The sequence below is a fragment of the Enoplosus armatus genome, chromosome 8 (genome assembly GCF_043641665.1).
Source record: "Enoplosus armatus isolate fEnoArm2 chromosome 8, fEnoArm2.hap1, whole genome shotgun sequence".
NCBI lineage: Eukaryota > Metazoa > Chordata > Actinopteri > Centrarchiformes > Enoplosidae > Enoplosus > Enoplosus armatus.
In genome coordinates, this window is record NC_092187.1 from 20,226,929 (window position 1) to 20,240,394 (window position 13,466).

At 42.4% G+C, this 13,466-nt stretch overlaps 1 protein-coding gene across 1 annotated transcript; it reads right to left on the reverse strand.

The window, feature by feature from the left end:
• Positions 1 to 1,066: 1,066 nt before the first annotated feature.
• On the reverse strand, positions 1,067 to 12,714 carry LOC139288693 (protein bicaudal D homolog 2). Its single transcript, XM_070910066.1, has 9 exons — positions 12,394 to 12,714; positions 10,247 to 10,459; positions 9,874 to 10,026; positions 8,118 to 8,633; positions 6,422 to 7,303; positions 5,622 to 5,801; positions 3,885 to 4,036; positions 2,248 to 2,608; positions 1,067 to 1,149 (listed from the first exon to the last, which is right to left on the reverse strand). The coding sequence occupies exons 1-9, from the start codon at positions 12,643 to 12,645 to the stop codon at positions 1,144 to 1,146; spliced, it is 2,715 nt and encodes a 904-aa protein (XP_070766167.1). The 5' UTR covers positions 12,646 to 12,714; the 3' UTR covers positions 1,067 to 1,143.
• Positions 12,715 to 13,466: the final 752 nt, after the last annotated feature.

A 13,466-nucleotide genomic window follows, 5' to 3' on the forward strand; every position in this document is an offset into this window, starting at 1 on the left:
TAGTTTTAGGTAAACCAAGCCACGTGAATTCTTGAGTGATGTAAGACATTGTCTTTTAAAAACGCACAGCCCAACAAGCATTATTAGCCAATGGGATGTTTGCACTTATACCACTTAACACCCCAAGATGACTTCCAAAAGCTGCTTATTGGAAGAGATGCTAAATGGCTGTTGCAAAACAGATGCAGCCAGCCGCTGTTAACTGAAAGTGAGGGTAAGTTTCAAAACCCACCCTGATCCTAAAGAACAGCAGGAAGTCTACAGGCACTCTCCTGACTTGGTCTGCATAGTTTGCAAAGTAAGATGCACATTAAAGGTCTCCCAAATCATGTATCTGATTACTCTGTGTTTGACCTGAGGTGGTGAACTTATGGCTGATCTATTTCCTATCAGTGACATGGCATGTTTACTGACCTCTAGTTAAAGGGTGGCTGATAGGCAAAAGCCAAAGAGCCAGACATGTCACAGGAATATTAAGGGCATGTAACTGCACCACCAGTAAAAGGGGAGAATCTCAAGACGATAGCAAGCTCTCTACTTGTAGGATAGCAATTCTGTTTAGTAAGGCTGCATTGTTACTATAAAAACAACTACCTGGGAGAGCTACCACAGACAATCTAAAGGCTTACCGACACTAAGGGACGCCAGACAGGCCTGACCAGGACGCCAGACAAAAGGCAAGAGTATAAAGACATACAGCCTTAAAACAGATCATAGCCTTGAATCAAAGTCTGAGGACAGTGAATACTGTACATGAAAAGTCTCTCATTCTGGAATAAATACTGTCAATGGTTCACCACAACACACAGCCTTGAACAAGACCAGATGGAAGTTGGATCCACTTGGGAAAAGATACAGTCAATGACTTCACAGAGGAATGAGCAGCACATTTGTCTCTTCATCCTTCTCCAGGCTGCATGCAGGTTTCTCCGTTCCAAGCAGAAAAAACCAAAGGGTGCGGGATGAAAGATTTTTTTTTTTTTTTTTAATTACTTTTTTTTAGTCCATGGTTCTGGTGGGTAGAGTGGGGAATGTCACTGGATGATGAACAGGATGTCTTGAGTCGGGAAAGGAGGAGGGAGCCGGGGGGTCAACATGAAGACAGGTCCTTATGGAGAAGAGGGAAGTAATGGAAGGAGTGTTTCAGCGCTACAGAGACAGGGTGAGACAGAGACAAAAAATATATATTTAGTTCAAATAAAAAATTAAGAGAAAGATGTGAGGGTAATTAATAAGGATAAGCAGATCAATACAACATGTAAAGGATCAGAAGATTAGTGGCTCTCAACAGCTATCAGTTAAGGTGAGATGAATAAAAGCAAACAATTCAAACCCTGATAAGCATTTGTTCTGAACAAAATCTGTGCCAAAACACACGAATGCTCCAAATATTAAAGACTGCTTATTTAATATTCTATAGCATAATTGACATAGATAAAGTAGTTTAGTATAGAGCATAAATGTGCTGGCTACTTTCTCTCATCGCCTGCGAGATGATTTGGAGTGTGAGCTCCGGGCCCTGGCAGGTGTGGTCTGAGCTTTATTACCAGAGCTCCTACTGACATTAATGTGCGACTCTTCAATGGTTCTACTTGTGAAGGTGGATGATCTATGCCTGGACTCTCTACAGATCCCAGTCATCCTGGTCTTACCAGGGGGGTTCTGAACAGAGAGAGATGTGGTTGTCAGGGCCCCTGAAGATTTAGCATTCAACTGAGAAGAGACCGAGTCTGACTGGGATGTGTTACAGCATGCCGCTGCAGCTTGTGCAGAATTAGACCTGGGACCCAAATGTTTTCTTCTTACAGAAGTATCTAAGTTTGGTTTTGGTTCAGGCTTTTGTTTACTTTCACCCCATGCTTCAGATGTGTTAGACACACACATAGCTTTAGAAGAGGTTAGATTATCTATGGATGAGGAAAACAAAGAAGACTTTAGCCTGGTGGAAGAAGCAGGTACAACACGGGTTGTAATGAAGGTGTCTTGGCGTGCAGGGACTGAAGCTCTCCGGCCCGAGGCACCTTTTCTCAAATCACTGACTTGTGTTTTGACCATTAATTCGCTGTTCACAGAACTGATGGAGCCTTTACGCGTTGGGGAGTAGCCAGGACTCAACTCTGCATTAAAAACATCACTGACACTATGACTTCTAATGAAGGTGGCGTCTCGTGGGAGACCCCTGCCTCTGCAAGACCGGCTGCTTGTCTGGACGGAGTTGTCAGGACAAAGAGAGAGAGGGGTTCTTACAGGGCTTGTGTGGAGGCTTCGGGTTAGACTTCGCAGGTGGTGCGTGGCCATGGCAGGAACGCTGCTGCCGAGAACAGGGCTAGCCCGTGGACTGCTCCTCAGTGGGGGACGTGCAGGACTGCTTCGGGGACTCCTTGGAGCCCGGCCTGACTTGGTAGCCAGCTCTTTGGCCCGGGAGCGACGGGGGCTGCTGTTCAAGCTGTGGGGAGACAGAGGGGCCTCCAGGTCCTCCAAACGCTGAGTAAGAGCCAGTTTCTGCTGTATGGCCATGCGCAGCAGAGAATTCAGTGTCTTCTTCTCATCCTCGGCTGCTGCCAGCTGCCTCTGCATCTCATCCAACTGGGTGACATACTGGTCACACCTGGCACACAATGAAAAGGTGCAACATGCACAAGCAGGCAAGAACAAATTAAAGCACAAAGCCAGAGACACACAACACACATGCTAAACATGTAGTGTGGTAGAGACACTTCAACCACAGCTGTGACTAAACACTATGACTGAAACTTAAGATCATTTCAATATTGATTAATGTAGCAGGGGTTTTGATTAATGAATTACATCAAATAATCACAAATACCATCACAAGTTAACGAAGCACAAAGTGATGTCTTCACACGTGTTGTCTTTTTTGGATCACAGAATTATTGAATTTACATTGATATGAAACAGAGATGTTTGAGAAGCTGGTGCCAAAAAAAATATTACTTGTTAAATTACATAAGTAAGAGAGAGAAAATAGGGGTGCATGTGAACAACAATAAGAAAATACTTGGAAACACTGGAAAAAGAGTTGAAAAATAGTCCCTTGCCATTATATACTGTAGAAATGCAGTCACTCAAGCTTTCCACATGATGGCACCACAAAACTAAACAAGAGGATCTTTTTAAGCTGTAACCTTTAGCCTGTTGCTACAGACAGTCATAGTCCTTGACCACTGTCTGTTCTCCAATCCTTCTTAAGGATAATCAAATGCCAGCTCATAACTGTCTGGAGAGGAGCTAGACAGGTAATGCAAGCTTCTCCAGCAATTAACAACAAATAATAATTAAAACATTTATGCTGTCCATTTCAAAAACTGGAAATAAGCCAAGGAAAACATTACACAGCATTAGTTCACTCTCTCAACTCAATACAAAAACACTCCTCTTGACAATTACCCATGCCAACGGTTTCTCAGAAGAGGTTAGTGATTAGTGAGTCAAGTGTTGAGGTCTGTAAGTTTAACCCTTGGCAGCAACATCCCACACTATTTTACATCCCACCCATCTCCCGACATAAGGCTTCTCCTTCCCTAAGGTGACCTGGCTTGATGAGACAAATCTGTCTTCGCCTCCTCCCCCGTCGGCACAGGGCAGAGCATGTGGTTCATAATCTTCACGTGAACCAGTGGATTGTCCACAGGCGTGATAAGCATGGTAAGCTTATTACATGACTGGTAGAAAAAGCTGTACCACAACAAGAGCGCCATCACTAAGCATGAAGAACACTGGCAAAGAGGCAAAGACCAGATAATGACAACTAATTAACATATTTTAGTAATAGGAAATTTCAAAGCAATCAAAAATCTACTTTTCTTTTATAACACTGCTGAATATAATGCTTTTTTTCCTCAAACATAAAACGGAAATCTTACCGACTGGCAAACATGACTCGGAGTGAGGAGAAAGTGGCGGCGTCCTCCTTCAAGGCTTTGAGCTCATTCCGCAGTTTCATCATGGTCTCTGAAACCATGCTCTTCTCTGTCTCATACTTGGTTTTCAGATTGGACAGGGCCAACTCTGCAGTCTGCATTGACAAAGAAGACAATTGCACCATCATGTGCTTCTGTCTAAACACCATCTAAATGCATTGCATCATGCATGATTTGAATAGACAAAATATGTTAATAATACACTTATTTCAAACTGATAACACCATCATACCCACGAATTCTAGGGAGACCCTTGACCCAGTCTGTGCCTCTCATGTATTAGCATACACACAGTTGCAGGGGTAATCATCAGTTTCTCTAAAAGATAATTATCCTATCCAGGAAGTCTGCTATCTTTGTTTTGATTCGGAAACAGTTTAAGAATATTTTTTTATTGTGCAGTGGATGGATTTTTTCTCTTTGGGGATTTTGGAAATACCTTCAGAACAATGTTAAGTGTTTTTAAACGACCCTCTGAGTTTTTCAAACATTGCTGTTATTTATCTTTTAGAGAAACCGATGGTTACTTCTGTGACCCAAATGTATGCTAATACATGAGAAGCACAAACTGGGGCAAGGGACCCCTGCTGCAGCGTAGGGAACACCATCCAAAGTGTTGTACATTTCAAATCGTTGTGTTTGTTCTTTAGTTTAGTTCCAAACACCTTAGATGTCATCAAACAAGTTATAATTGTCATCATTACTGTACCTTTACTCCTAATCCACGTGAACTACAACTCTGTTAAAGAGTATCAGAGCTAGGAAGGTCAACGAAAAAACATTGCTTTGATAATGAAGACAGTACGAAAACATTACTGTGAGTCTTTCTGTCAAAGGACACACAGCCGAAGGCCTACGCCCAGTTTTTCGCTCTCACTTTTTATATATCTGCGACTTGAATGTAATCATCAATGCAAATGTTTCATGCGTAAATACCGTGATTACATCATAGGAACACACTGGTCTTAGAAATCAGACTTCAGAAGGTAAATCACAGTGTGTGAGCACAGCCCAGCCAAACAGATTACCTTGAGTGTTTATGTGTGTGTGAAAGGGAGAGTGACAGCTAAGGGGAATGACAGAAGCAGGTCACACAGTGCTTGAAGCACAGGAAAGGGGGGGGGGGGGCCGGGATGGAGAGTTCAACCTCTGAGGAGTGCAACATCACACTGTACTCAAGGTGCAGGACCATGTGAGCCCAAGGGACTGTCTAGACAAGACACTGAAGATACAGGTCAACCATGCAGCTTATGTCAAGAGTATGCATGGTTAATAGTGAGGACTTGCTCTCTTACCTTCTCAGGCCAATCAATTTAATACTAAAATGCTGATTTTGGACAGGTCTTTATCCAGAATAGATACCAATATTGGCAACAGAAGAAAGACTGCATTTCACAACAGACAATCATTCTGAACTCTGGATTATTTTCTACATGCAAAGAAACTAATGAGGCCTCTCATAGCAGGACAATGGACACATGTGGGATAGCTTCTTTTTAATGACAGGCAACAAAAGAATCCACATATCGACCTTGGATATTAGAGGATTACGTTTTAAGGTCTTGTTGATTGAGAGCAATACCCTAAAGTGGAGTACGAGCCTAGGCTAAAACTGTTTTTAAAATAGTGCAGAGATGAAAAGGGAACACTGTAGTGTAGCCAGTGCTTGCTGTGACCTACCTGTTTGTTAGCCTTGAGGACAGTCCTGAGGGTAGCAATCTGTTCTCTCTTGGTGCTGAGAAGGGACTTGAGTTTTAGTACTTCTTCCAAGAGGCTTTCAGCATCCCGCTCTGACTCCATGCTGCTGCTCAACCCTGAGTAAGGCATCGCGCCCCTCTGACGACAGAGGTCCACTGCCACCTGAGAGAACACAAAAGACAGTTATTCATAAAAGTTGCTGGTAAAATTCTTTGTCTTAGTGTTTTTTTATATGCAGTTTATCTAAAATTCATATTATCAACAATGTCCAAAACTAAAGGATCTGTTTAAAATGTTTAAATTAATCTCAGATTTCTCAACATTATTGTACGCCTGTGAAATGTGAACGAGCAACTAGATGTGTTTTAAACTGTGTTTTACTACACAAACACAAGTTCACAGTGTTTCGGACACTGCTGTTTTTTTGAAAGGATTCTCTGCAGTGTGAGCCACCAACTCAACTTTGACCCCTGATAATCCAATTCATTCAAACGTAAACACACGTGTAAACAAGGCCCACACCAGGTGTTGGATTTGAACAGACACGGGAGCTATTCAACTACATATAACTGTCTGAGCTGAGCATTAGGTTCAAGAAATTTGCGAAGAGGGAAAAGCCTTCACTCAGAACAAAAGCCCGGCTTTCAGTGATCAAGCCACAAAGAGGGGGTTAGATAATCTGCAGTGGTTATAACCTTCAGTTCACAAACAGTCAAGTACTACTAGAGACGCACTCTAATAAAAGTCTGACATACTGTATGTAATAAGCAGTGCTGTCTTACCCGGAGGTGTTTGATCTGGCAACGGATGACTGCTACCAAGTTGCGGACGTTGGATGGGTCCCTGAAATCCAGGGTGGGTGATCCAGGGCAGTTGGGAGAGTCTCCGCTGGTTCCTGCACTGTCCACCTCCCCCATAAACTGCAATGCTGCAGCTTTGGAGATGAACATTTCATTGGGTCGCGGCTTCTTCTGGGAGTTGTGCTGGGGGTAGACGTAGTGGGATCTTCGGGCACTACCTCCTCCACCACTTGCCCTGGCACCATCACGGTAATAGTCCAGGGTGACTCGTTTGGGAGTCAGGTTGTTGCACACGCAGATGTGGTGGTAGAGGTTGGACAGCTCCTCAGAGAAGGCCAGCAGCTCTTCCTGGGCAACACTCAAGTGCCCCTCTGAATCAATTGCCACTTTCCGTGTGGCTCCAATCTCACTCTCCAGCTCACTGATGCGCTCCTGGTCCTGCTTGCTGGACTTTATGCATTGACGGATCTTGTCAGCCAGCTCCTGGGCCTCTGCCCTCCAACGATCTTTCTCCTGCTTGTATCGCAGCTCCAGGGTGTTATAACGAGCTCCTGCCTGAGAAAGTTCATCTCGCAGCTTCAGAAGCTCTTCACTGGCTGAGCGCATGCGCGCCTCCAGCACTTCCTTGCTCTTGGTGTCTACCTCATAGTCAAAGACTGCACTGCCACCGTCTCCATTTTCTGTTTCATCTTCTCCCCTGTCATCTGCCTCCTTGTTGTGCTGCCGATTGCTCTGCACAGCTTCCAGCTGTTGGGTGAGAGACCCAAGCTTGTCCTCTTTCTGACTGAGTGCCTGTTTGGACATTACCAGCTGCATCTGCAGTTCCTCCACCTTGCCAACCAGGCTGGACTTCTCTCGTTCTGCCTGGGTACAAAAACACACACACACAACATTAAAATCTTGCAAAGTATGAACACACACATCTTAAATTTTGACAAATTATTTAGAGCTGTCCATTAGTTGAAAAATCCTCCATTTCAGTTAAAACAAAAGGACAGTTCTTTGTAACACAAATTTCTCCCCCAACCACCTTTACTCTTAATGCATTTTTCATGTGGCTGACCCCATTCAGCTCCACACTCCCAACATCTGGTGGGTAGGAGCTTGCTAACCCAAACCCCGATTTAAGTGCATCATGAATAATAGATTTCCTTCAGACAGAGAGGGATGACAGTTCAAGACATCCTTAATTTTCTTAAGTACCCTTTATTTGTGAAGCATAACGGTATCAGGTGGGAGTTGACTGAATTGCTTGGTGAAGTAGATGATGCAGTGTGATGCCAGGTGGTATTTTCTTAATATAGAAAGGCTCACTTCTTCACCGACATACAGCGGATGTGGTCTAAAGCAGGAAGCAGCAGACATCCCCATCAACAGCTTAGACACACAAACCACTATTACTACTATTTCAAGTTAGTGTGATTATTTCACTTTCATCCAGATCACAGAATCACAGAAGAATTTCAATACACACTGTGTTCCTGCTGTCTTCTTGCAAATCCTAAATTGCCATGAAATTTGCTGAGCAATTCAAGCTAACAAGGGAATAAAACCATTTACATTTTGATGACCTGTAAGCAAGGCAACATCATTTTTCACAAATTTTCTTTAATGCACTAATGTCATTTAACCACATTAATAAATGTAAAAGAGTGGCACATACTGTCCCAATGCCTACCTGTAGGAGTTGCTGTTTCAATTTCTGACTGTCTGAAAAGTGTAGCTCACTCAGCAGGTCTGATACCAGCCCAGAGGCTGGAGCACGCAGGAATGCGTCACTGTTACGTGGAGTGGAGTAGCGTTGGATGAGGCCATTACTTTTGGAGCCCCCCAAGTGAGGAGGGTGAGCAGAACTGGGAGCAGACCCAGGACCATTATTAAAGCCACTGTCCTGGTCCTCTCCCTCACCTTCACCTTCTCCCTCTCCCCCCTGGCCCTCCTCCTGGCTGTCATCCAGCTGATCCAAATGTAGCTCCAGGTTCCCCACAGAATCAAAGGGGTTAAGGGTCAGGGCAGAGAGTTCCCGCCGCAGACTGTTCTTCTGCTCCCTCTCCTCCTTCAGGGCTTCCAGGGCCTCATCCAGCTGCCTCTCTGCTATCTCCCTCAGCCTCGCTGCCTCCTCCAGCTGGGCTCGCTGCTCCTCCTGCTCCTCGTTCTTCTGGGTCAGCTCCAGCTTTATCGATTCAAACTCAACCTGAAATGTGATAAGGAGCACAATCAGAAGGCTGTTTTAATAGGTCTTTCTGTGTTGCTGTATGCAACACATATTGGTGCACATTCTAGCCCCAACATGCAAATATATCTATCACTGCACTCAGCACAATCAAAAACACACCAACAAGCCTCTGCTACACTTATAACAAGTTCTGGACAGTTTGTCTTGGCATACTCAGAAGTTTCATCTGCATTCTGAAGTACTTGTCTCACACCCACAGGAATCCAAAAAATGACAGTTTCACATAGCTCCATAATACAACAACCCACAAGAATACTGAACATCCTTTATCATGCAGGACGCAACAGTGTTGCTGAGCATTGAGATGTTAACAACTACAGAAAAGGTGAAAAGCATTTCGAAGGCATGCTTATGTTTAGAAAATGTTCTTAGTTTGCATTTTTAGTATTTTTTTAATGTTGCAATGACACAGAAAAATCACCCAGCCAATTAGAATTGAAGCTTATCTGGTCTGTCATTTGCTGGCTGCTACATAAGTTTTATTCTCAGCTAATGGCACAAAGACCTAATAATACATTTCCAGGACAACGCATAATTTCTTAAAGCATTCAAAGTCATCCAGAATTTGAAAAATACTCTGAAAAGGAGTATCCCACAATCACTTGTGAATCGTGAAATTGCTGCACTGGAGCCTGGTTGCCATGGTGCTACTTGCAATTATAATTATGTCTATATGTCCTGCTGCATATTGCCAGCAAAATGTTTCATTGGAGGCGATGTTTGGCTCTCAGGGGAAGAAGCTACACAAAGAGAATGTTGTCTTCAGCTGTGGGAGCTACTTCATTTTCTGAAAATAACAATCATTAATCACCCAGCAACTGGCCTGTTTAGCGTCTTCAACAGTGGCCAATTTGTATCCCAGTTATGAAGTTATGTCAACAAACATGTTAGTGGGATTAGTTAAGTTTGATGCATGCAAAGCAGTTTTGCTTTCATGCAGGAAATGTAAATACAAACTGGCACTGCACTACAACATACATAATATAAGTTAAGAAACAAATTTAGGAAAATGCATTAAAAAAAACCAATACTATTAGTGTAGTATTTACTTAATTGCGTATTTCTACAAATATGTTCAATATTATCCATTCTGGATATTTAAAATTTCTATTCTTTATCCATACATCCATTTACAATTTTAGCCACTAGGTAGAACTTAAATGTATTTGGTAAAGTTGTATCTTGAGTGATAACTTACCTGGTTTTCCTTGAGCACAGACACTTGTTTTTGCAGAGATATGTTCTCATCTTCTAGCTCGCCATTGTCCTGCAACTGGCGCAGCTCACGTACTTTATATTCCTTCATCTCATCCCTCAGATGGCCCTTTTCTGCCTCCAGACATTCACACTCCTGCAGAACACAATCCACTGTCAAATCAGTGCAAAGCACACAATTTAATCTGAACAATTACCAATTTCACGTCATGCACGGTTAATTTTATTTTGGGAATGAGGCTACACAGCTAATATATCATCCAGTGATTCAGGGCTCCATCGTATGTTTCATAAGACAGGGCCTGATGGTATACAATATAACACCGTATGCAGGTTTATTGAGTGAGTCGCCATACCTTCTTTAGCTGGGTGGAGAACACCCCTAGTCTATCGATCTCTGCGTGGGCATTGCCCAGAGCAAGACGTGCTTGCTTGAGCTCTGCCTGGACTTCCTCCATGCGGGTTGCCATGGCAGCCTCCTTAGTGGCAGTCTCCTGCAGCAAGTTCTCCTCCCGGCACTCTCCATCAGCAGCTGCACGCTTCTGGCTGCTCACCGAATCTGCAAATGCCTTTACACGAACAAAAAAGGTTGAGGAAATGGCAAAACTTGGCATTATCTAGCAGGCAACAGTGTGTTACAAATTTGCAGTGCCCAAAGACAAATGCATTCCTGCTGTGCTACTCATATCAAAGCAAGAAATGTAGACATCTTTAACATGAAGGGAAGGGAAATAGGACTTCACTGACAATTATTACCTTAAACCTGATTACAGTGAGGAAAAAGCTGTTATGGTTTGGTAAGACACCTTAGACCTTAACAGTAGCTTCCACACTGTTTCATATTTTTATCTAGCAGATGTTTAAACTTGGTCACAATTACACTTAATACTATAACACTGTTATAGGAGGCATTTCTTCACAGCTTCAGAATCAGAAATAATTTATTGATCCCCGGGGGGAAATTGTACAGTACTGGTGCTCCCATTCAAGATTAGAAAGCAGCATACATTTAGAAATAAAAGTATGTACAAAACATAAAAATATACAAATTTACAATATTTAAGTGAAAAATAAAAGTAAAAGATATATACAACAGCAATGTATATGTATGTCTATATATATATATATATATATATATATATATATATATATATATATATATATATTTATATATATGCCATTATCAGTAACCATGACACATTATGCATCAATGACTGCTGATGAAAGAACTGTCAAATAAGGTGTTTAATGAAATGAACATGCAACTAAACACGCTTAACTGAACATTGTGGTGGTTATATAATGATAATTCACAACACATGAGTCCGCTCCGCTATGTTAAAACCCTGCCAAAGCCTAGGTAGGTACACAGCCAAGAAATCAGGTTTATGCAGATTATAAAAATAGCTGAAATTCTGTACCACTACGTCCCTTAAGACATAAAGAGCTTTGCTTGACATGTGGTTATAAAACATCAGTACATATTTATTGATAAATATCCAACTACTTGTAAGCAGGATATTAGACATTTTTCTCTCTCAATTTAAACAGGAGGATGGAACAATTGCAAAATCAAAAATTTGCCCACATGATAGGATTGAATATTATGGGATTACCTTCTTACATAAACCAGTTTTTAAACCAGCCTCTTCCAGCAATTCTAAATACCTTCAAGGCCCATCTGGTGCAATGCACCTTTAAAAAGCAGAAACTGTAAGTGTCAGCAGGAGTGCAACTGTACGAACTATACTACCCTTGTGTAAACGCAGTTGATGGAGTGGTTGTCAACTTTACTGCACAGTGGTTAATTCTTTTTTTTTAAAGAGATAGACAATTAAAAGAACACTGGGAGGCTCACAATTTGTTTAGAATATTAAGACAACGAGAAGCATGCGTCACAATTTCAATACATCTGTGCAAGGCATGGATTACATATTTTAATCTGAGCTTTGACATATTGATCTAATCTTTTTATCTTGACTATTTGGCGCTAACCCAATTCAATCCTTAATGCTATGCAGTTAAGTATTACAATCAGAATAAGATGAACAGACAAAATGAAATATGTTAAAAGCACTGGATATGCTGACTAATGGGCCGTGTATGTTGCCCTAATCACTAAACAGTCTTCTCCCTCAGATGACATACGAGAGCAAAACTGACTCAGCATGCCATAACAAGCCTCTTCAATGAAAGTATAACATGAGGTCACAGCTATAACAGAACTATTATTGTGGTAGCAGAAAGCCAGAGTTACCAAAAAACACTGACCTGGAATAGGTCACTGGTACATAAAAATATACATGAAAAGACAACAATAGTATCTTTATTTATAATGGCAAAAAAAATTCAATGAGTGCTGTGCAAAAGAAATGTGTAGTAAAAAAAAAACAAAGTAGTAGTACGTTATCAGTAAAAAATAACACTTGGAATACTAAGAGAAAGAGAACTTCACAAGCCTAATGTTGTCTAAATATAACTAGAAGGCCTTGGGTGTTCCTACCTCTTTGAGCTGCTGTAGTTCCCCTTTGAGGGCTTCATGCTCTTCTTCCAGCTGCCTGTGTTTCATCTTGAGAGCGGCACTTTCCTCCAGCACCACCAGGCCATAGCGAGCTGCCTGTAGCTTCTCCTCTGTGGCCTCCTGGAGCTCCAGAGTCAGCCGTACCACCTCAGCCTTCAAGTCTCGGGTCCCCATCTCTGCCTCCCCTTCTCCCACTACTGCTTGACCTGCTGGGTCTGCATCCGCCTCCAGCATCCTTGCCTGGCCTCCCACTTGTCTGCCAATGTTCTACTGGGACACCTGCCTCCTTCACTCCTCCACTCTCATTACTCCACGCTACAAAGGCAAAACACAAAGATGGAGGTTATGTAAACTGCTTAGAACAATGACCAGGATGGCAAAGAGGTTTTATATGAATAACATTGTGACACCAATTGAGCAAACCGCATCGGGCAAGATTAACCTCTGGATTGTTTGAGTGAGAAAACACTTCTAACTTCAATTCAAAAGGCCAAATGGCTACTAGACAAATCAAAGCCATCATTTATTTGCAGTTTGCAAATATGTAACGTTATTACCCGTGATTACCAGTTAGCCATGTCAGCTCTGGTTATATTATCAGTTAGTTACAACAAACAATGCGTACAACTAGCATATTGTTGCTATTCACCTTTTTAAATAGGCACTTATTAGCCCACGGTATTTAAAGGTCATCACTGATGATTCCTCAACTCCAAACAGTTAACAGGCTGTCACTATTAAACTGGGATGCAAGGCTGGCCTGCACACATCACTGGCCGACGTCATCGCTATTCAACATCAGCAACGTTACATCTCTTCAGAATAAACCGATAGCTGTAGCCAAGGTTAGCTACACCGTTATAATAACTGGTTGAGGTGCCGTATCCCCAGGTGTCCGCCACAAAGTAGTCGTGGAAACAGTGTGACTTGACATTACTTTGACCACCCGTATTGACTTGACTGGGTGGGGCGGAGTTCCCCCATTTCCTCATGTCCTCTTCTTTGACCGAAGATGGAAACACGAGCCGCCGGTTGTCCGGTGCCAAATGATGTAT